Here is a 22,985-nt window from a genome sequence, read left to right as displayed (position 1 = left end):
CGACAACGCCAACAGATACTGGCAAGAGCGTATAGATGAGGCGAGGCGCATAAGGCTTCAGAAATTCTCGTAATTCGTAATTATTCTTCTTCTGGGTTTGCGGTGTTTACAGATCCCAGCGCGCTCGCGGGGCGTGTGAGGACACTCCTCCTCACCAATCAGTGCACAGGGGAGTGTCTGCTCACGCCCCCAACCTCACTCGGCACGGTTTGGCTCGCTTCAGCCCCACTCCAAAACCGTGCGAGTTTTAGGGGCTAAGCAGGGCTGAAGCGAGCTGAGTCGTGCTGGTTTTTGGTAGTCGAAACGCGAGCCGTGTCGGGCTGAAGTGAGCTGAAGCGAGCTGAAGTGAGCTGAAAAAGGGTAGTGGAAAAGGGCCATTAGACACAGACAACCATTCACACTCACATTCACACCTACGCTCAATTTAGAGTCACCAGTTAACCTAACCTGCATGTCTTTGGACTGTGGGGGAAACCGGAGCACCCGGAGGAAACCCACGCGGACACGGGGAGAACATGCAAACTCCGCACAGAAAGGCCCTCGCCGGCCCCGGGGCTCGAACCCAGGACCTTCTTGCTGTGAGGCGACAGCGCTAACCACTACACCACCGTGCCGCTCAATCTCACAAAATTATTAAATAAAAATTTGACTCACACGCTAACACTGGAACAAGCAGCTAATCACGTTGTCTGACTAGTTACTTAGCGAGTTAAACTAACCAGAGAATAAACTGCTTTACATTACATTATACTTTTTCCTTTTTTGAACGAAATGTTGTCAGATTTGTAAAATTTTCAGGTTTCCTTTACTGACGTGTTATACATCAGTCAGCTGTTAATTACCAGGTGTTCACTGCATATTTATATGTAGCCCCCCCCCCCAACACCATAAAAGGCAAAGCCCAGAGTGAGCTGAAAATGACAAAATGCAGCGCATCAGCTACCACAGACACACGCTAACTCCTCCTCTTTTTATAACATGCCATTACTTTAGTCCTGCTTGGATGGCTAGTTTTATTTGTCTTAATTTTTGCATTAATTTCCACAAAATGTTAATTCTGATGTTTACCTTTTAGCTAAGGTTCTAATCCTAACGTTCCAGGTTCGGACCTGACAGCCGTCAGGAACCTTTCTGTGTGGAGTTTGCATGTTCTCCCTGTGTCTGTGTGGGCTTCACCTGGGTGCTCCGGTTTCCCCCACAGTCCAAAGACATGCAGGTTCAGTAAAATACCCCACACTGGGGTTGCACAAGCCAGTGTGTCCTTATTGCTGGTCCCAAGCCCAGATAAACTGGGGAGGGTTGCGTCAGGAAGGGCATCTGGTATAAAACCTACACCAAATCAAACCTGTGGATCACGATGAGCCACTGTAGCGATCCCTAGCGGGAACAGCCGAAAGGAGAAGAAGACCTTTTAGCTAAAAATTTATCATGGTCATGAAATCCCACAATGCAGTGTGAAATGTTAGTGTCTAAATGATGCACTGCAGTGGGTAGAGAATTCCCATAATGCACTGTGATGATAAATCTACTGCACTCTGGCTGAGCTGAGGGGTAAATATCCAACCGCAGTGTTTTCGATCATGTTGATCAATTTTGTCACTCCTTCACTGTTCTAATCCCAGCGTTCCGGTGTTCCATTTTCCCGTGTAGTTCGAGGAGACGACTCCTGTGAAATTAAATTAATCAGAGGACACATCTCAGAACCACACCCGCTGTGGCATCATGATGGTCTGTATGTAGAAGTGGGTCAGGGCAGAACCTGGTAGCGGGCAGGAGTCCCCCGGGAGTCTCTGGTGTGGTGTCCATCCTCCCTTTTTCCAAAATGGACTCAGGAACAGAAATTAGGGAGTGAGTTATTTGTGAAAGTCTAATCTCCACAAATCAGCAGCATGTTTAAACAAACAGCGGCGGGGGGGACCTGGGACAGGCGGTGACCGCGAGGGGAAAGAATGTACTTCCTGTGTGTGTGTGTGTGTGTGTGTGTGTGTGTGTGTGTGTGTGTGTGTGTGTGTGTGTGTGTGCGCGCACGCGTCCTACAGAATTGTTTGTTGTGTATGAAACTAATGACAGTTATTTCAGGAAAGGACTAAAACACAGGAAAATAAACAATCGGTTGGTAAGTTTCTGAAAACAAACAGTATGAAGAATAATTATTTTTGCAGCACTAATTTAATAACGCAGATATCACATTTGAATTTAATACTTAAATATTTTGGAATATTAATGATTTTGTAATACTGATCTACCACAAAGCGCAAATGGGCATTATTATTATTATTATTATTATTATTATTATTATTGTTGTTGCTGTAGTATCAGACATTTTTAATGGTACAAATTTACTATGATGCGATAAATCCAAATGATTCGCTCAAATGATTCCTCGGATCCTATGGCACGTGTGGTGTGACGTTTCTTCAATTCCCCACTCGCAACTTTAAAGCTGTCCTGCCTTTCAGATTTTTCAAGTGTAGATCATAAAAAGAATTTTCCCGACACCCACTTATTTTTGTTTAGTGACTGAAAGCTACTGAATTTGAATCACAGACTTCTAATTTTATTTTATTTTTTTCAAAAAATAGAACCTGGCCTTAAATTCTCCGCTATTTTTTCCTGCTTCACCATGACCCAATTCAAGATACTACATCATGCATCACGTGGTGGGCTTTCCCCGTTCACGCAAGGCATTGTGGGATACAAATTTGAAACAGGAGAGAAAAATGGAGGACGTGAGTGTGCGAATGAAACGTGAAAGAGCGACTACAGTAACGGAAAGAAAGCGAGAAGAAAAGACGTTATGTTCTATACGAAGGAAAGGAAACGCAGGACCAAACTAATAAATATGGGCGCTCAGCGAGCACCTCGGTGTGATCAGCTGTTCGTTTAGCGACAGAATGATGGAACTGTCAGTGCACGCTCAAAGGTAAACCTGTAGATGGCAGTAATGCAACACTGTGGATGCCAGCTGCCGTAAAACCCAAAAGAAGAAGGTGGTAAACCTGCGCATGCGCACACGGACTTCCTCTGTCTGCTTGACTGCGCAAAGCGAGCGATTTCATGCACATTATTTGCTTTAATCCCCTCAAATTAAATAACTTCCCAGCCACAGAATGGCCTGATATTTTGTGAGATATTACAGAAATAAACATACAGTGAGGAAAATAATTATTTGATCCCCTGCTGATTTTGTAAGTTTGCCCAGTTACAAAGAAATGAGCGGTCTGTAATTTTTATAGAACTTTAATTTTAGCAGATAGAGACAAAATATCAACAAAAAAGTGCAGAAAAAATATATAAAGATTATAAATTAATTTGCATTGATCGAACAAAATAAGTATTTGGTCCCCTACAAACCAGCAAGAATTCTGGCTCCCACAGACCGGTTACTGTATGTGTCCATGAGATCAGATCAGACCAGATCAGACAAAACTTTCACTACGTTCACACTGCAAGGCTTAATGCTCAATTCTGATTTTTTGGTGAAATCCGATTTTTTTGTGAGGTCGTTCACATTAACAAATATATGCGACTTGTATGTGATCCTCAGTATGAACGAAAAGCGACCTAAAAGTGTTCCGCATGCGCATTGCAGGATACGACGACGTCACACGCAGTGAGCATGGCCAGTGTTTACGGAAGTAAAACCGCCCGGTTGCGGTATGACCCATCCAATCTAGCTTGAATAGCTGCATCCCCCCAAATGGAAATCAGCTCCCTAACCTCTGCGTCCTTCCATTGAGAAGATTCAGAACCTTCACAGCCCGAAGCGTCCCTCGCATTGATGTCATGCGCAGGGGCGCAGATACGTTTTTTGAACTGGGGGGGACAAAAAACTGGGGGGGACAAAGCTGCCAGCAAACCAACCCCAACCCCGATATGCCTGTCAAACTTGTTGTGGGTTACCATAGCAACCAAGCTTGAGCTCGCAACCTGTGCAGTCTGCGCAGCTCAACCAACCGAATATCAGTCTTTGTTTTGTTTTATGTGAGTTGTTGCAACTATGTATACACTGCTGTGCACCTCAATAAACCGAATGGTAATTAGTCTTTTGATTTTTCCGTGAGGTTTGCCTTATGCAAAGTGGGGGGGACCGAACGAGGTGAATTTAAATCTGGGTGGGACGAGTCCCACCCTCTATCTGCGCCCGTGATTATGCGCCATGTTGTTGTAACTTTTTTTGAGAGACCCGCCGCCTACTTCAGCGCAGAATAGTGACGTTTGTGGCTTGTTGATGACGTGTAAGTCGGATGAATGCGACCTGGCGGTTCAGACTGAAGTCGCATATGAAAAGAGCGGATAGGGATCGGAATTAGGACCACATATCCAAACGGCCTGGGTCGGATTTGAAAAAATCGGATCTGTGTCGTTCATATTGTCAATAAAAGATCGGATACAGGTCACATATGGGCGAAAAGATCGGATTTGAGTCACTTCAGCCTGCAGTGTGAATGTAGCCTTAATTTATCCCCGAAGGGCAATGAGGTGCACAGATTCATCTGCCACTTTAAGAAAGTACTCCTAATTTCTACTCGTTATAGTTATAAAAGACACCTGTCAACAGAATCAACCTCTTCCAACCTCTCCACCACCATGGGCAAGACCAAAGAACTTTCAAAGGACATCAGGGACAAGATTGTAGACCTGCACAAGGCTGGAATGGGCTACAAGACCACCAGCAAGAACCTTGGTGAGAAGGAGACATCTGTTGTTGCAATTATTAGAAAATGGAAGAAATACAAAATGACCATCAATTGCCCTCGGCCTGGAGCTCCATGCAAGTTCTCGCCTCGTGGGGTAAGGATGATCGTGAGAAGGGTGAGGGATCAGCCCAGAACTACACGGGAGGAGCTTGTTAATGATCTCAAGGCAGCTGGGACCATAGTCACCAAGAAAACCATTGGTAACATACTACGCCGTAATCAGAGGTGGGTAGAGTAGCCAAAAATTGTACTCAAGTAAGAGTATTGTTACTTTAGAATAATATTACTCAAGTAAAAGTAAAAAGTAGTCGTCCAATTAATTACTTGAGTAAGAGTAAAAAGTACTAAGTGAAAAAACTACTGAAGTACTGAGTAACTGCTGAGTAACTTTTGTTTATTGATCAGGACGTCATAACAGGCAGAGATTTCATATATATTTCACACATATAAACTGTGTGTGTGTAGTTCTGTGTATTAACAATAACAACAAGAAGCTCAAGGCAGTCTGCACATAAACCATAACACTGTGTGTGTGTGTGTGTGTGTGTGTGTGTGTGTGTGTGCCAGTGGCGGCTGGTAGTCTTTCAAACAGGGGAGGCTGGTCGGTTACGATATTTCCAGATTTTAAAAGAAAAAACATCAGTTTTGCCCATACTCTTGCCTCTGATCTGGCTGATTGTTGGCAGGGTCACAAACTGTGAAATAACAGGTTCTTTTGGCCCATTAGCCTACTGTCCAATATACATGATGGTGGTGTTGGGGGGGAGGGGTATATTTTAACATTTTATATTTTAAAATTATGGCATGTTGTTTAAAAATTGATTATTGAAAGCAGCTCTTTGTCAGGAACCTCAGCAGTAACAGCAGAGTGTTCTGGAATAGGCACAAGCACTGACCTTGGGGAGCCAAACATAGAGCTGGGGGCCACACATTTCATTCAATGACACTTTCCCTATATTTTACTTATTTTGACTGAGAAATGTTTTATTGACAATTTTGATAACCCTTCACTTTTAATCCAGGTCTGTAGTGTGAAATGTTCTCGGCTGCGTTTTTGTTTAAAAATGTTTTCCAAATTGTAGCTGTGTTTAATTCATATCCAGAGAAATATATATTCCAATATAATATACTCAGCATAAACATTTTAAATAGATTCTATATTTTTGGTCCATCCATGACATATTACTAAAGTAGCCTATTTACTGTTGTTGATGTGGGTCACTTGCTGTTAGCCAATTCACTTTCTCGTACCAGGAGAGCTGAAAGGAACGAGTATTATTCCCGACCTTTTTCACCAAGTCAGTTTGAGGCGTTGGTCTACCCTGCTCTTTAATTTTAATTTTTTCCTCGAAAGGAAGACTGGCAAATGGCTTCGCCAAAATTAAATCAGCAATGCTTGGCATCCGTGCGCAGCTTTCTTGCTAGCTGACTAGCCCCCTCAAATTCAAGTTCAGTCACTCAAATAAACGACATTTCTGGAACTAAGATAGCGAACTTGACAACACTATATTTACACTTTATTTACAATGAAAATATATACAAACTAAAAAAGCTGGTAGAAACCGTATGTAATGAATGAAATCGAAATGTAAGCTGATCTCTTACAATACACCACAGCACTTGCGAATCCACATGGGACTGAACTGAGATTCACCGCTGCCTGTCTATATTTGAAACGAGCTGTCAATCAAAGAAAATATCCGGCCGCTTTCACCAATCAGCAGTCTCCTCGCGGAAACTGCCATGCCCCTCCCACTGTGAGGCTGGGAGTCCGGTGGGTGGGTGTTGTTGCAGTATTTGTCCAATAATCGTCTTGCATTTTGATATTGAAAGCGCAGAGCTCCCAAATGCCATTGAAGTCCACTGAGGCTGGGCTGCATCGCGCTGTCACGAGGGGGAAAAACTCACGCACACATTAGGCGAACTGGGGAAAGTTATAACAGAATTATTTCGCACTGTAGTTGGGTTGAGCACATATATTTCTATGATTCTGGATCTGAAATAGCAATGTTATAAGGTCGGCTATAACATAAGCCTAGCGCAATTCATCCTACACGATGTTCGTCATTTTTAGAGGAGGCTGAGCCTCCCTCGCTGTCTTAGAGCAATCGCCCGTGATTCCCTCCATGAAGTGACTGTTCAGCTTTAACAGCAGCTGGCTCTCAATTCTGCCCTGTGAAGCTGTGACCTTTTAGCCGTGAACAAGTGAAAACAATAATAAATTAAATATTAATTAAATTTTTACAAAGTAACATAATAACAAAACAATGGGTAGAGGTTACAAAGAACAAGAAGAAAAAAGCAGTCTGCACATCAACCATAACACTGTGTGTGTGTGTGTGTGTGTGTGTGTGTGTGTGTGTGTGTGTGTGTGTGTGTGTGTGTGCGCGCGTGCATGTTCACTCCGTGAAGTGACTGTTGAGCTTTAACAGCAGCTGAACATCACACGTAATATCTCCTCGCATGAAAAAGACTGGAAATAATCCTGTAAGATGCGATCAATGATGTTAATCCTTTCCTCTCCCAAAAAGTTGTTTACTGGCTCCATCTCGCAGAGGAGTTAGCAAGTGGAAGTAACCAGCAGAAAGGTTGCTAACTAGCTGCCGGTGCCCAGCTTGGCTGGGTGGTGGTGGGGATTGCTAGCAAGCGGTCAAGCTAACAAGCTAATGCCCTTCCTTTTGTGAACAAGCACTTGTAGACAAATAATAAAACAAATCTCACAGAAAAAAAAACAAATCCCTCTAATCCACAACAAATACAGCAGCATGAAAAATGGAGATTTCACAAACGATATGTTAGGCGTTTTGTTATTTAGTAAGTTTTCACCAGTCTTCCATTCCCAGTTTTTGACCAGAGCCGTGTACAACTGTAACGCTATTGAGGAGCTGACATCAGGCGAGCAACCGTATTTTCATGAGCATTTTTTGGTTTCACATCAATAAAAAGTGATTGTTAGGAAGATTTTTTGTAGTTTTATTTCTTGGTTCTCTGGTGTGTGTGTGTGTGTGTGTGTGTGTGTGTGTGTGTGTGTGTGTGTGTTATCTTGCCGTCTGAGGCCGCAGTGCATCAATACATTTCCACAAAACAATGTATTTTACAGTTATTTATGATGTTACAACAGGGCGAACGTCTGCCTACGAACACAGCCAGAAGCGCACAGCCTACTGACCGCAATGTGTTTCCTCAAATTCAGCGTTGAGTTTTTATAAGCTGAAACGTTCACTGGTTTGGGGAGACACATGTGATACCGCATAACATAACGATTATTTTTTGCTGTTTGGAAAGTGAGCATGGTTTGTATGTGTGGCCGGGCTGTGCCTCTTTGGCTTGTTGAGAAACGCTGGCCGCTGTCTCTGCCATTTTCCTTCTGCTTCCGGGCTCTTTTCCACCTGGACTGCTCTTGCCGCGGGAATTTTGTGTGCGGGCGCGCGCGGCGGCTTGGCTCTGTTTGATTGGCGAATCGGAGTTAAACCATAGCTCCTCCCACTATGGCTCTGGCTGCTCCATGTGATCGGTGAGATGCGGTCATGTGACAGAGCCTCTGCTGGAAGTCTCGACAAAACATAAACAAACAGAGCACGCATCGCACGGATCAATAAAAATAAAGTAGCAAGTAACGAGCAGAATATAGCCCAATGTAATGGAGTAAAAGCACCGCTTCTTCTTCACAAATATACTCAAGTAAAAGTAAAAAGTATGCTGCATTAAAACTACTCTTACAAGTACAATTCATCCAAAAAGTTACTCAAGTAAATGTAACGGAGTAAATGTAGCGCGTTACTGCCCACCTCTGGCCGTAATGGATTGAAATCCTGCAGTGCCCACAAGGTCCCCCTGCTCTAGAAGGCACATGTACAGGCCTGTCTGAAGTTTGCCAGTGAGCACCTAAATGATTCAGAGTAAGCTTGGGAGAAGGTGATGTGGTCAGATGACACCAAAATGGAACTCTTTGGCATCAACTCAACTCCTCATGTTTGGAGGGAGAGAAATGCTGAATACAATCCCAAGAACACCATCCCCACCATCAAGCACAGAGGTGGAAGCATTATGCTTTGGGGCTGTTTCTCTGCTAAGGGTACAGGACAACTTCACCGCACTGAGGGGCTGATGGACAGGGCCATGTACCGTAAGATCTTGGAAGAGAACTTCCTTCCCTCAGTCAGAGCACTGAAGATGGGTTGCGGATGGGTCTTCTAGCATGACAACGACCCAAAACATACGGCCAAGGCAACAAAGGAGTGGCTCAAGAAGAAGCACATTAAGGTCGTGGAGTGGCCTAGCCAGTCTCCAGACCTTAATCCTATAGAAAATTTGTGGAGGGAGCTGAAACTTCAAGTTGCCAAGCGACAGCTTTGAAACCTTCAGAATTTGGAGAGGCTCTGTAAAGAGGAGTGGACCAAAATCCCTCCTGAGATGTGTGCAAACCTGGTGACCAACTACAAGAAACGTCTGACTAATGTGCTTGCCAATAAGGGTTTCTCCACCAAGTACTAAGTCATGTTTTGCTTAGGGACCAAATACTCCTTTCACTCGATCAAATACAAATGAATTTATAACCTTTATTTGTCTTTTTTTCTGGACTTTTTGTTGATATTCTGCCTCTATCTGCTAAAATAAAAGTACCATAAAAATTATAGACCGCTCATTTCTTTGTAACTGGAAAACTTACAAAATCAGGAGGGGATCAGATGGTTATTTTCCCCACTGTATATCACAATGACCACATTTCAGAGGGAACTAAATTTCACCAGTTTTATGAAATGGAAAGGCCATCTAGCTTTAATTCCTACCTGCAATTAGTTCCCGCAAAAATGGACGAAAAACTGTAAGCGTTGTTACCTCTTCTCCTTTCATATACATCCTCTCGTTATCAGTAAACCTCTACAGAGACATTACGAAGAAAAATAAAGCTTGGAAGGAAGTCGTAGAGATTGTTGATGAATCTGCTGAGAGTACGCAGCGAGTACAGTTAATTTACTTGACTCGTCTAATCTGAGAACGAAGCTGAGCGTATAACCCGTAAATCACAGCAGGTTTCCACACTGATTAGTGCATTATTTCATTCAAGTGCACCTCGTTAGCTTTAGAAGTTATATACACAATATGGCCAAAAGTATGTGGATACCTGACCATCGCAGCTGTGTGCACGTACACAGTGTGAGGAGATTTAACACAGGTTGAAGTTTTATCATCTGCTTTTTATTTATTCGTTCAGATGTGTGAATATTCAGTGAGTTTGTTGTATGTTTCATGGCAGGGCAGCTTGTTCTCCTTCCACATTAGACTCATTAATCTGGTCATGAGGAGGGAATGGTGCTCTCTTTTAAAATGTAGGTTGGGGTTTTGAAAAGCGGTACTCTGTGGAAATCACACAGTTCATCATTAATACTTAAGACTAAATTCTGACAGCAGTAAGCACCTGGACAGGTAGGATGAGGTCCAGGCTGTAGTCTGAGGTATAATCTGAGGAACAGTATTCCTCTTTTTCCCACATCACTGGTATAACCGGAGCCTTTCCTGGGAAAAAGCAGTGCAGCTCGGTCCCAGGATTCCTCGCCAGCGCTGCATGATATATGTCTCAGTGCACTGTAATGTATATCCACACAGAAACCCATTCCATGTTAGGAAAATCTCCTTCATACTAATCAGATGAGATCAGATTTTTGGACACGTGTGTGTGTGTGTGTGTGTGTGTGTGTGTGTGTGTGTGTGTGTTCAGTAACATTGAGGATGTCGTTAGTAATTAATCACGGCGATGGGTGTGTCTTCACCACCAAAGCAGAACACTGCACGTGTGCTACACACACCTCGATTTAATACACACTGATTATTTGAGTCTTTATTATAAGTGTTTTACATTAAACACCTCCACATGTGAAACTGATCCAGTCTGAATAGAGCTGTAGAGATTATTTCTCTTAACTCAACTCAGAAGATCAGACACCCAGAGCGTGTGTGAGCTGTTAGAGAGGAAAAAAGAAACCTTACTCTTGATGTAATAAATCCGTGCGATTCAGCATCATGTGGAGTTTGTTATTTAACCGGATTTTATTGAATGAACTGCTCCAGCGTTCCTCCTCGTGTCTCTCATCTGCCTTGTGCTTTGAGAAATGTTCGATGGCAAGAAAGGGTTAACCACAGGGGCTGGTTTTGATCTTCCTGTTGTGGAAATGACTTTCCCTGGTTTTGGTTCATCATCAGGGGCGGAACGTGGGTGTAGATGCTCGCCTTTGCCTTGCTTTTTTTGGGCCTAGCGTGAGAATTTCATGTTGCACTGTGCAAAAAAAAAAAAAAGAAAAGATAGAGAATAGTATTGACCGTGTCTGACTTTTTTTTTAAACTTTCTGCAATAAAAGTAAATTCTAAAGCTGGACCTGGGATGGAACCAGTCATTATACATTACACATTTACACTTTTACCCAACTGTGAACATTTTGTGTTTTAAGCTGTAGTTATGAGGATGGTTTATGTCCCATGGTGCTGTGCAAGATCCAGCTGAACTCACACACTTCTTTATCGTAGAAGCCAAGCCATCTGACAAACTCATTAACTCTGTCCGTGTTCCTCAGGAGCGCTGCTGAAGAGATTTAGCACCCACACAGCCTTATAAACATGGGAACATTGTTAAATTAGTATTATATACAGGCTATAATTATTGGCACCCTTTAAAAGTATGGGCAGAGATAATTATAATAAGTAATTTTTACACAAAGTGAAATAAATTTTGCTCAGTTTATTAGAGGAATCATTTACATTTACTGAAAAGTTATTCTCATAAAAATAAACAATAATAATAATTATTAATGTTATATTATTCCATGAAAAATAATATGTAAAATCGAAAAAATGTTATGTAAAATATATAACATAGAAAATAGATAAGAAATACAAACATCATACACACAAACCCATTAAAAAGTAAAAACTTAAATATTATTCTTTAAATTAATAATAATAATAATAATAATAATAATAATAATAATGGTGTGGTTTTGACCAAATTACTAGTTGCACACACTGAAGCTTCAAAAACTCAATACAAAACATACAGATGTTTGTTGACTTCTTGTCTGGTAACTGAAAAAAACAACACCATTTAAACACAAAGTAAAACAGAAATTGCTGGAAACCGGATGTTTACTTGGCATTAAAGCTACAAAGCAAAGGGGAGTCCCATATACGATTCGTACATTGGGGGAGTGCCTGTTAGAGAGCACACTTGTCCTGGGCCATCGGCATAGTGAGGTAGGGTGGCCAGTTCCTTTCCTCGCCGCCTTTAACTTCCCCAGTGTTTCCACCAGGTCCCCATTCACTGCTGGGTGGACAGGGAGCGAGCCCGAGATCCCCGTCGAGCCGAGGCTCGAACCAGGGACCGTTCGCTTAGCGGTCAAGCGCTCTAACCACTTGGCCACCTGCGCTCCTTAAAGCTACAACAATGAGCCGATTATAAGATTTGCATGAAAGAATTCATTACTGAGACGCAAATCCACAAAACGCAGCTTCTGAACTTCAGCAAACCTCACCGGAGCTACAGTTTTTGTGGTGAGATGAAACCAAAATCAAACTATTTTCTCCCATAAACATCGCCAACTTGTTTTGGTTGATTAAAAAATTAATAATCTTGACATGTATCTAATCTTGAGTCTCAGTGCTGTTATTCTGTCCATATATTAATTGTAGGGGTGCCAGTAATATTGAAACTAGGTGCTGCAGAGAAAATTGTGCTGTCTGGGTGGGAGGGGCATACTGTTTATATCTCCTGTCAGTTACAATGAGACTAGCCAATCATGGGCATCTGTGAGCTCATGTATGTGGAAGAGGGCGGATAGCACTTTCACGTTCCTCTGAGTGTGTTACGCTGTGGTGTGATGCAGCACGAGATGCAGTTTGAAAAGATGCAGTTGGCTTCACATGGCTCAGAAGAAGCAGGAATAAATCTTCACTCTCTTGGAGATTGGCCAAGACATAAATTAGGAAGAAAATCAGAGGGAAAAAAACCTGTCCAGGATCCATCCATTTAATCTCACTGTGTGACCTTCTGCTGGTTTTTATTATCCAGTTATTATGGAATATTAAGGAATCTTTCACCTTGTGTGCTTGCTGATGTCTTTCACTTTCACACACGCTGTCTGTAGAGACCGACTCTCTCATTAGTGTTTTATTTTGACGGTCTGTCACTTTCTTGGGGTAAAATAAAACTCCCCTGAATCTTTTCCCATAGTGCTGTGCATGCACACGCTTCACTTTTGACTTATCAGTGTGACAGTGTGAAATTCTAGGATCTGAAACGATCAGTTTCGCCCTGTGACTACATTTTTAAACATCTCTCTCCACTCCCCCTGTTCAGACGGAAAGCTAGACACAACCTAGCAGGATTAATGGGCTGCGAAATTTAACGTTCTGAGGCTGAAAGGATGTAGCTAATTTGAGGTGAAGAAGCAGTCATTTCATGTCTCTCTCTCTTTCTCTAAACAGGAGTGAGTGCACGTATCACAGTGCTCGTCTGTGAAAACGGAGCTGTAGACGTTTATATTCCACATTCGATCTCCTGATCTGCTCTGATCTTCAGAGATGGTAGTAGTCCTGCTTTAATCACGTTGTTTCTCTGTAAGTGGTCACGAAGGAAAAAAGGGTCAGTCAGTGTTAACAACCTCCGCCACTGTGGTATTCATGACTTCCAGCTGGAAGATCTCACGACTCACTTCTGACGTCAGACCGGACTAGCGTTTAAAGAAACATGTTAATTCTGTGGACAAATCTTTCTCGTTATGGAACGTCAGTGAAACAAGTTCCTGTTGTCACTTAAGTTATAGCAGCTATAAACAGTCTTTCCCTCAGCAGACTTTCTTTATTTTCTCTCTTCAAGTAAAACGCAGCTTGTTTAAGAAGTGTAAACTCCTCTGTCCTGAAAATGTCTCAGAACTTAAAGTTCCAGCTTCAACTCTGACTGTTACACAGCACTCACATTGGAGACTCCTTCCAGAGATGTTACATAAACATCTTCTTATTTGAAGAAAACTTCACCATATCAACGGTTATCAGTGGAGCGTCTGACATGTGTACACATCTCTGTGAATGAGCTGTTACTATAGAAATGATCTCATCTCATCTCATTATCTGTAGCCGCTTTATCCTGTTCTACAGGGTCGCAGGCGAGCTGGAGCCTATCCCAGCTGACTACGGGCGAAAGGCGGGGTACACCCTGGACAAGTCGCCAGGTCATCACAGGGCTGACACATAGACACAGACAACCATTCACACTCACATTCACACCTACGCTCAATTTAGAGTCACCAGTTAACCTAACCTGCATGTCTTTGGACTGTGGGGGAAACCGGAGCACCCGGAGGAAACCCACGCGGACACGGGGAGAACATGCAAACTCCACACAGAAAGGCCCTCGCCGGCCACGGGGCTCGAACCCAGACCTTCTTGCTGTGAGGCGACAGCGCTAACCACTACACCACCGTGCCGCCCTATAGAAATGATAACGATTAATTATAAATAAACCTGCGCTGCTGTCAGAGCTGCTGTTATAGAGAATAAATCACCACTTCCTGACCAATCAGAGTCCAGAATTCTGATACTTACTGTACACTTTTCTGGTCACAAGCTTCAGTGCTCGTTATCTAGTAAAAATATTTTATTCAGTAACCAAGTGAAATAATTGTGTTTATGAATTCATGTCCCTGGTGCCGTCATGTCACTAGTTAAGCCAGGTGGGTTTTTTTGCGTCTCAGACAAAGCACAGCGTGTGAGAGACACTTTTCACATTTCTCAGTGTTCCTGATAACGATATCCGTGACCTCGAGAAAAACTTGAACTTGAGCGCTTTTCCCACCCTTTAAAAAAATTTGTCACAGGATACATTTGGCCTGAGTTTGCTCTGAGCGCTGCAGATATTTTTGCTTTCTTTGGTGATGAGAAATGAATTTGATGTAAAGTATCATATTGCACAGCAGACAGCATTTAAACGGAACTTCCTCAGTCTGATCACGCCGGCCTGCTTATAGTCACAGATTCCACCGTCTCGCCTGCAAAGCCAGGATCAACTGGAAAATCTGGGCTTGGTTTCCATAGTGGTGTCCATCACCAGATTAGCTGCATCTGTGTGTGTGTGTGTGTGTGTGTGTGTGTGTGTGTGTGTGTGTGTGTGTGTGTGTGTGTGTGTGAGAATCAGGTGATTTAAGTGTGTGTTGTTATGTTTCTGTCTGCAGTGTCCTGTCCAGCTGTGTACACGCCGTGGTGGCTCTGCTTTACCCCTTCTCCTGGCAGCACACCTTCATCCCTGTGCTTCCCTCCTCCATGGTGGACATCGTGTGCTGCCCGACTCCGTTCCTGGTGGGACTCCTGTCCAGCTCGCTGCCCAAACTCAAGGAACTGCCAGTAGAGGAGGTAATGCTAACCCTAACACTAATGCTCAGACTAACACTTATCCTCCACTTTCACATGAGGAATGTTTGGAATACAGAAACCCAGACTAGACGAGCTCACACTCCCTTCACACTGCGGGGACTCGACCTCCTTTCACACTCATCACACTGATTACTTTCCTCTGACAGACTGAAGAACAAAACTCTGATTTGGGACATTAGGGCGTCGGATTGTCAGTGCGTTCGTTATGATTTGAGACACTCGGGAGTGCACCGTATCAGGACTGTTTTTGTGTAACAATTTTGTGAAACAACTTTCCTGTGTAAAACTTTAATCTTACGGGTTGTTGGTTTGCGAGGTGCATTAATCAAAGTAAAGATGCAGCAACATTATTTTTTAAAGCTTTGTAAAGTTCATGTTACTCAGATGAACAGAAAAGAAGGAAAAAGTGAAGTGTTAAAAAAAACAAGCAAATTGGAGTCAGTTTGTAAAGTTAAATATATTTAACAGTTATTCCACGAAATCGAGTCGTACATGAGCTGATAGGTGACGAGGCGCGTAGCACTGAGATTGAGTGGAATAACTGTTTTATTCTCTCCACATTCACTGGATTTTGAGAAATGGAGCATTTTTATTTTTTGCAAATTCGATAAATAAAAACTTTATACAAAATGTCCGACAAAATCATTTCCACTTACAATGTAAACAAACCGGCGAAATGACAGGAGCAATTTGTGAAAAATGCCATAATAATAATTCTTGGAAAAAAAACCATTCTTACCATCAAATACTTTTATTCCATATTTTGCTGCTTTTTTTTTGTATTTTGTGTGGTTTTGTTTTCGAGTAGAGTTTTTATTTCGTCCTCGGTTGGTTCAGCAGCACGCGCCACCATTTTGTTTTTCTCTACTCATGGTATATGAGCTGATATCCTAGTAGTAGAGTAGCCAATCAGAGCGCACGTTTGCTCATATCCAGTGAATATGAAGAGAATAAATATAAATCGTCCATGTTTCATATGTAAGTAATAATATTATTTTTTGTACTCGTGCTTCTCATTATTGTATCATTTCTTGGAATCTGTTTTTATACTCGAGTCATGAGCTAAAATAAAAAAGCACTTTGGTGTAGGAAGGATCTATAAACCTCATCACTCCGTTTTCTTTTATTCCTCTGAGCTCATTTAAAGAATTAATGCATCCTTAAAGATGGATTTCTGGGCCACAGCCTGAGGGATGTGAAGCACTGAGGAATAAAGGAGGCATCAGTGAGAGTTTTGAGGAGCACCGTGTGTGTGTGTGTGTGTGTGTGTGTGTGTGTGTGTGTGTGTGTGTTAGAACATGGCTGATCACGTGTGAGTTTAGTGATGAAGTCCTGGTTTTGGATGTAGACCCTCACCTCGTGTATAGATCAGTGAGTGAGTGAAAACGCCTCTCGTTCTGCAGTGTGGGTTTAAACCTCTTCACTCAGGGTTGTGGTTTTCTGCTGATCCACAGAGAGCTCAGATTACAGCGACTGAGCGCTGAATCAGAGAGCCGACTTTACTCAATCCCCTAAACTCAACACACTTTTGCTTTTCACTCGTCGTGCTCTGAAGTACACGTGAACACAGATCAGTGGTGTAAAGCAGGTTTGCACAAACACACCCTCACATCGTCGTGCACGCACACCTCGGCATGTTCCAACATGACCTTCTGTTTGGCCTAGGAGACAAACATCATAAATCTCAGTCATGCCCCCTGTCAGACACACCCCTCTCAGCCATGCCCAGCGATCTCCCGTTTACTAATCACTCTCACCTGGCGCTCGTTACCTCCTCAGTGTCCCGTGTAAACGCCTTCTCCTGACTCCGTCGTAGGAGGTGTGCAGTAGATGCTTTATTTTATAACAGATTGTCCTGAAGAGGGCGCTAGTATAGCAGAGAGGTTGTTAAAAACCAAAAAGAAGTGGAATAAGAGCTCGAATCACAAATCTTAGTTACTCTCAAGCGCTCTTCATTACTAACTGTTTTGTCTGTATGGACCTGCTTTCTTTAATTATAAAACCCTTCAGCTGCATACCTGACCGGAGACGTTTGGTGTGTGTGTGTTTCTCGATGTTGGTGTACAATCCAGGGTATTGTAGCATACAGACACTTTGCTATGCAGCTGCAGGTTACACAACCGTGACAGATCGGTGGTGTATGATCTACATGAGCTGTGCAGATCATGAAGTGCACTGGTGTAGAAAGTATGCTTTTATAATTTCAGTGGAATTTCTGTCGAGTTTAAGCTTCACTCATGCGCGTAAGTGCAAAGGAAATAGTGCGTAAAATAAAGGCAGTGTGACCATTACACGCGAGCTTGAGTACGACGCGTCTCTAAAGACGCAGCAGAACGAACTGGAATTGAACGGGGTCTCGATGCGATGCGTGCTGTACGAGTTGGTCTTTACTCAAATGAACCGTCTGGCTGTTGACCTGAAAAAGAAAAAAACCAGAGCAGATTTATCTTTCACAGCTTCCAGGAATTGAGGGAGAGAAAAAAAGCATCACAGATGAAACACTTTGCCCAGAATAAGAGCCAAAAGCTTCTGTGTACAAATCTGTCAGTTAGTGTCAGCTCCTTAAACTCTGCGCTCCTCACATCACACTCACTGAGCACACTGGAACAAAGTGCACATTAATCTGATAACGACAAAACAAACCTCAAGAAAACCCTCAATAAATCAAACCCTACAGTACACACTGTATCATCACGCAGAGCACAGGTCACACAGTAGGGACGACTGGGGTAAATGAGTTTCATTCTCCTGCCTTGGAAGGTTTTATTGTTGTTTTGTGGTTGAATTAGATTTTGGATGAAATTTCTTGCTGACTAAAGACACATGCATCACTGCTTCAGCAGCAGGTAAAGTGCTGTAACATCGCATTCCTGCATTCAATCAGGAAAATACTTTCAATTTCACTTGAAAATAACACAGCCCTCCATGAATCATTATGTTTTTTATATTAAAGTCCTGTTAAATGTGAGAGTTAACATTGTAAAGCTTTATCATAAAGTTTTATCTCTTTCGAGTTTACTGTTCGAGTCTGTACTTTAAAGTTACACAGATCTACTTGAAGGTTGACATGAAAATATCTATAATATCAATAATATTCAATATGTAAAATGAATACTGTATATTATAGATATATATTATTGCTATTGTAGATTTTTTAAATGTATATTTAAGTTATTCCCCGAAATCAAGTCGTACATGAGCTGATAGGTGACGAGGCACCGAGTTGTCTATAATCCATGTACAACGAGATTGAGTGGAATAACTGTTTTATTTTATCCACATTCACTGGATTTGAGAAATGGAGCATTTTTATTTTTATTTTTTGCAAATTTGATAAAAACTTTATACAAAACGTCCAACAAATTGCAGACACGTGTAGTAAAATATTCAAATTTGACAAGATTTACATCAACAGTTGATCAGTGAAAACACATTTTATCAAAAAAATTAAACTTCAAAATTTTCAAGTAGAGTTTTTATTTCATCCTCGGTTGGTTCAGCAACACGCGCCACCATTTTGTTTTTCTCTACTCACAGGAAATGAGCTGATACAGTGATGCTTGAAAGTTTGTGAGCCCTTTAAAATTGTCTATATTTCTGCATACAGTGGGGCAAAAAAGTATTTAGTCAGCCACCAATTGTGCAAGTTCTCCCACTTAAAAAGATGAGAGAGGCCTGTAATTTTCATCATAGGTACACTTCAACTATGAGAGACAGAATGGGGGGAAAGAATCCAGGAAATCACATTGTAGGATTTTTAATGAATTAATTGGTAAATTCATCTCATCTCATTATCTGTAGCCGCTTTATCCTGTTCTACAGGGTCGCAGGCGAGCTGGATCCTATCCCAGCTGACTACGGGCGAAAGGCGGGGTTCACCCTGGACAAGTCGCCAGGTCATCACAGGGCTGACACATAGACACAGACAACCATTCACACTCACATTCACACCTACGCTCAATTTAGAGTCACCAGTTAACCTAACCTGCATGTCTTTGGACTGTGGGGGAAACCGGAGCACCCGGAGGAAACCCACGCGGACACGGGGAGAACATGCAAACTCCGCATAGAAAGGCCCTCGCCGGCCACGGGGCTCGAACCCGGACCTTCTTGCTGTGAGGCGACAGCGCTAACCACTACACCACCGTGCCGCCCCTTAATTGGTAAATTCCTCGGTAAAATAAGTATTTGGTCACCTACAAACAAGCAAGATTTCTGGCTCTCACAGACCTGTAACTTCTTCTTTAAGAGGCTCCTCTGTCCTCCACTCATTACCTGTATTAATGGCACCTGTTTGAACTCGTTATCAGTATAAAAGACACCTGTCCACAACCTCAAACAGTCACACTCCAAACCCCACTATGGCCAAGACCAAAGAGCTGTCAAAGGACACCAGAAACAAAACTGTAGACCTGCACCAGGCTGGGAAGACTGAATCTGCAAAAGGTAAGCAGCTTGGTGTGAAGAAATCAACTGTGGGAGCAATTATTAGAAAATGGAAGACATACAAGACCACTGATAATCTCCCTCGATCTGGGGCTCCACGCAAGATCTCACCCCGTGGGGTCAAAATGATCACAAGAACGGTGAGCAAAAATCCCAGAACCACACGGGGGGACCTAGTGAATGACCTGCAGAGAGCTGGGACCAAAGTAAAAAGGCTACCATCAGTAACACACTACGCCACCAGGGACTCAAATCCTGCAGTGCCAGACATGTCCCCCTGCTTAAGCCAGTACATGTCCAGGCCCGTCTGAAGTTTGCTAGAGAGCATTTGGATGATCCAGAAGAGGATTGGGAGAATGTCATATGGTCAGATGAAACCAAAATAGAACTTTTTGGTAAAAACTCAACTTGTCATGTTTGGAGGAGAAAGAATGCTGAATTGCATCCAAAGAACACCATACCTACTGTGAAGCATGGGGGTGGAAACATCATGCTTTGGGGCTGTTTTTCTGCAAAGGGACCAGGACGACTGATCCGTGTAAAGGAAAGAATGAATGGGGCCATGTATCGTGAGATTTTGAGTGAAAACCTCCTTCCATCAGCAAGGGCATTGAAGATGAAACGTGGCTGGGTCTTTCAGCATGACAATGATCCCAAACACACCGCCCGAGCAACGAAGGAGTGGCTTCGTAAGAAGCATTTCAAGGTCCTGGAGTGGCCTAGCCAGTCTCCAGATCTCAACCCCATAGAAAATCTTTGGAGGGAGTTGAAAGTCGGTGTTGCCCAGCGACAGCCCCAAAACATCACTGCTCTAGAGGAGATCTGCATGGAGGAATGGGCCAAAATACCAGCAACAGTGTGAGAAAACCTTGTGAAGACTTACAGAAAACGTTTGACCTCTGTCATTGCCAACAAAGGGTATGTAACAAAGTATTGAGATGAACTTTTGTTATTGACCAAATACTTATTTTCCACCATAATTTGCAAATAAATTCTTTACAAATCCTACAATGTGATTTCCTGGATTCTTTCCCCCCATTCTGTCTCTCATAGTTGAAGTGTACCTATGATGAAAATTACAGGCCTCTCTCATCTTTTTAAGTGGGAGAACTTGCACAATTGGTGACTGACTAAATACTTTTTTGCCCCACTGTAACTGCAACTAAACGTTTGCGGTAACTGTTGATCAGTCCTGCACACTGGCTTGGAGGAATTTTAGCCCGTTCCTCCGTACAGAACAGCTTCAACTCTGGGATGTTGGTGGGTTTCCTCACATGAACTGCTCGCTTCAGGTCCTTCCACAACATTTCCATTGGATTAAGGTCAGGACTTTGACTTGGCCATTCCAAAACATTCACTTTATTCTTCTTTAACCATTCTTTGGTAGAACGACTTGTGTGCTTAGGGTCGTTGTCTTGCTGCATGACCCACCTTCTCTTGAGATTCAGTTCATGGACAGATGTCCTGACATTTTCCTTCAGAATTCACTGGTATAATTCAGAATTCATTGTTCCATCAATGATGGCAAGCCGTCCTGGCCCAGATGCAGCAAAACAGGCCCAAACCATGATACTACCACCACCATGTTTCACAGATGGGATAAGGTTCTTATGCTGGAATGCAAGGTTTTCCTTTCTCCAAACTTAACTGTGGCAGTGGGGGCGTGGCCAAGCATCAGTTTGTGAATGGAGGGCGGGGCCGGAGAAGGTGGCTAAGTCATTACACCTGATGTCAGTTAATGTGTGTGTGTTCGTTGCAGGGATGGTGGAGCATAAAAGGAGGGGGAGAGCAGAGAAGAGGTCTCTCTCTCCCAACCAGAACACGTGTGTGTGTGTGGCATGTGTGACTGTGTGTGAGCAGCGAGTGATTAAAGCTGAAAAGCAAAGAAAAATTTGTAAAATAAAGTGTGTGTGACATCAACTCTCGCATGCCGTGCTTCTGTGCTCCACCCACATCAGGGATCTGTTACAGTGGTGCCGAAACCTGGAAGTACAGAAGGGAACCACCCCATGGAGTCCTCCCCATTCAAAGAGCTCATCCATGCGCTCTCTACCACCCAGCAGAACCAGCATCAAGCGCTGATCGCTCTCCGGAAGGAGCAAGAGCAACGCTTTGAAGCCTTGATGCTGGCCCAGCAGGAAGATCGCCAGGCATTCTGGCATCTGCTCGCGTCAGCAGGGGCTTTGACTGTCACCACAGCAGGCACCCTCACGAAGATGGGCCCACAGGACCATCCGGAAGCTTTCCTCACCCTCTTTGAACAAGCGTCCGAAACGTGGGGGTGGCCTCTCAAGCAGTGCACGGCGTGCCTCTTCCCTCTTCAGCGCCTCTCCTCGCTTCTTCTCTCTCTCTCCTTTTTCCCCCTCTGTCTCTCTTTCCCTTCCTCACCCCGGAGGCGGCGGCCGGCTCCTCCCCAGCCGGCCCGTCTCACCCGTGGTGTCCTCCCATCTCCCTCTTCCGTGTCTGTGTCGTCTACTCCTCAGGTGAGTGACGCCCATAACGCCGGTGCAGAGGGAAAGCCTGGGCTGGTGTGCTGGCGCGGTGGGGAATCGGAGCATCTCCAGAGTCAGAACTGTGGGAGCTGTGATCCGGATCCCCGACGCGCCAGAAACCGCCCCCGATCGGGCCGGAACATATCACATACCAGTAAGTGTTCAAGGGGAGACATATCACGTGTTGGTGGATTCCGGTTGTAATCAGACCTCAATTCACCAAAGCCTGGTGCAAGGTGAGGCATTGGAGAGAGCACAAGCGGTGAAGGTGTTGTGTATGCACGGGGATGTTCACAATTACCCTCTCGTGTCCATCCATATTCTATTCCGGGGCCAAACGCATAGAATTAAGGTGGCGGTTAATCCTCGTCTCACCCACTCGCTAATTTTGGGGACTGATTGGCCAGGATTTAAAGAATTGATGGAACACATAATGAGAGGTGGGTCCTGCATAAATACGTCACGGGATGCTCCCAGTGTGGCATTGACTGGGGAAGCTGTTGCAGAGCCATCTACGTCAGCACTGCGTCAGGGCGATACGAGGAGTGAGGAGCAACTCGCCCCTCCTCCCCCTCTCGGGGATTCCCTTGAGGATTTCCTGTTAGAGCAGTCGCAAGACGAGACTCTGCGGCATGCGTTTGACCAAGTGAGAGTAATCGATGGCCAAACTCTCCAGCCAGGTGCAACACCGGTCTTCCCATATTTCGCTGTTATTAAGGGTAGATTGTACCAAATGACACAGGACACTCAAACTGGTGAACAGATAACCCAGTTGTTGATCCCAAAGAGCTGTAGGGAACTCGTATTCCATGCGGCTCACTTTAATCCCATGGCCGGACACTTAGGGCAAGATAAAACGCTAGCCCGAATAATGGCCCGGTTCTGTTGGCCAGGGATTCGCGGGGATGTCCGTCGGTGGTGTGCGACGTGC

The 22,985-nt window shown here is 43.6% G+C and overlaps 1 protein-coding gene across 3 annotated transcripts in view; it reads left to right on the top strand.

Annotated features, from left to right (window-relative positions):
• Positions 1 to 22,985, top strand: part of dennd2b (DENN domain containing 2B) — a 123,232-nt gene that overhangs the window by 96,622 nt on the left and 3,625 nt on the right. For all 3 annotated transcript variants that reach the window (XM_060940724.1, XM_060940723.1, XM_060940725.1), the window contains one exon: positions 14,918 to 15,095. In XM_060940724.1, the coding sequence (XP_060796707.1) occupies positions 14,918 to 15,095 (178 nt within the window). The remainder of the gene's footprint in view (positions 1 to 14,917; positions 15,096 to 22,985) is intronic.

Source organism: Neoarius graeffei, chromosome 15, assembly GCF_027579695.1.
Source record: "Neoarius graeffei isolate fNeoGra1 chromosome 15, fNeoGra1.pri, whole genome shotgun sequence".
NCBI classification, from domain to species: domain Eukaryota; kingdom Metazoa; phylum Chordata; class Actinopteri; order Siluriformes; family Ariidae; genus Neoarius; species Neoarius graeffei.
This window is presented reverse-complemented; position numbering and strand designations above follow the sequence as displayed.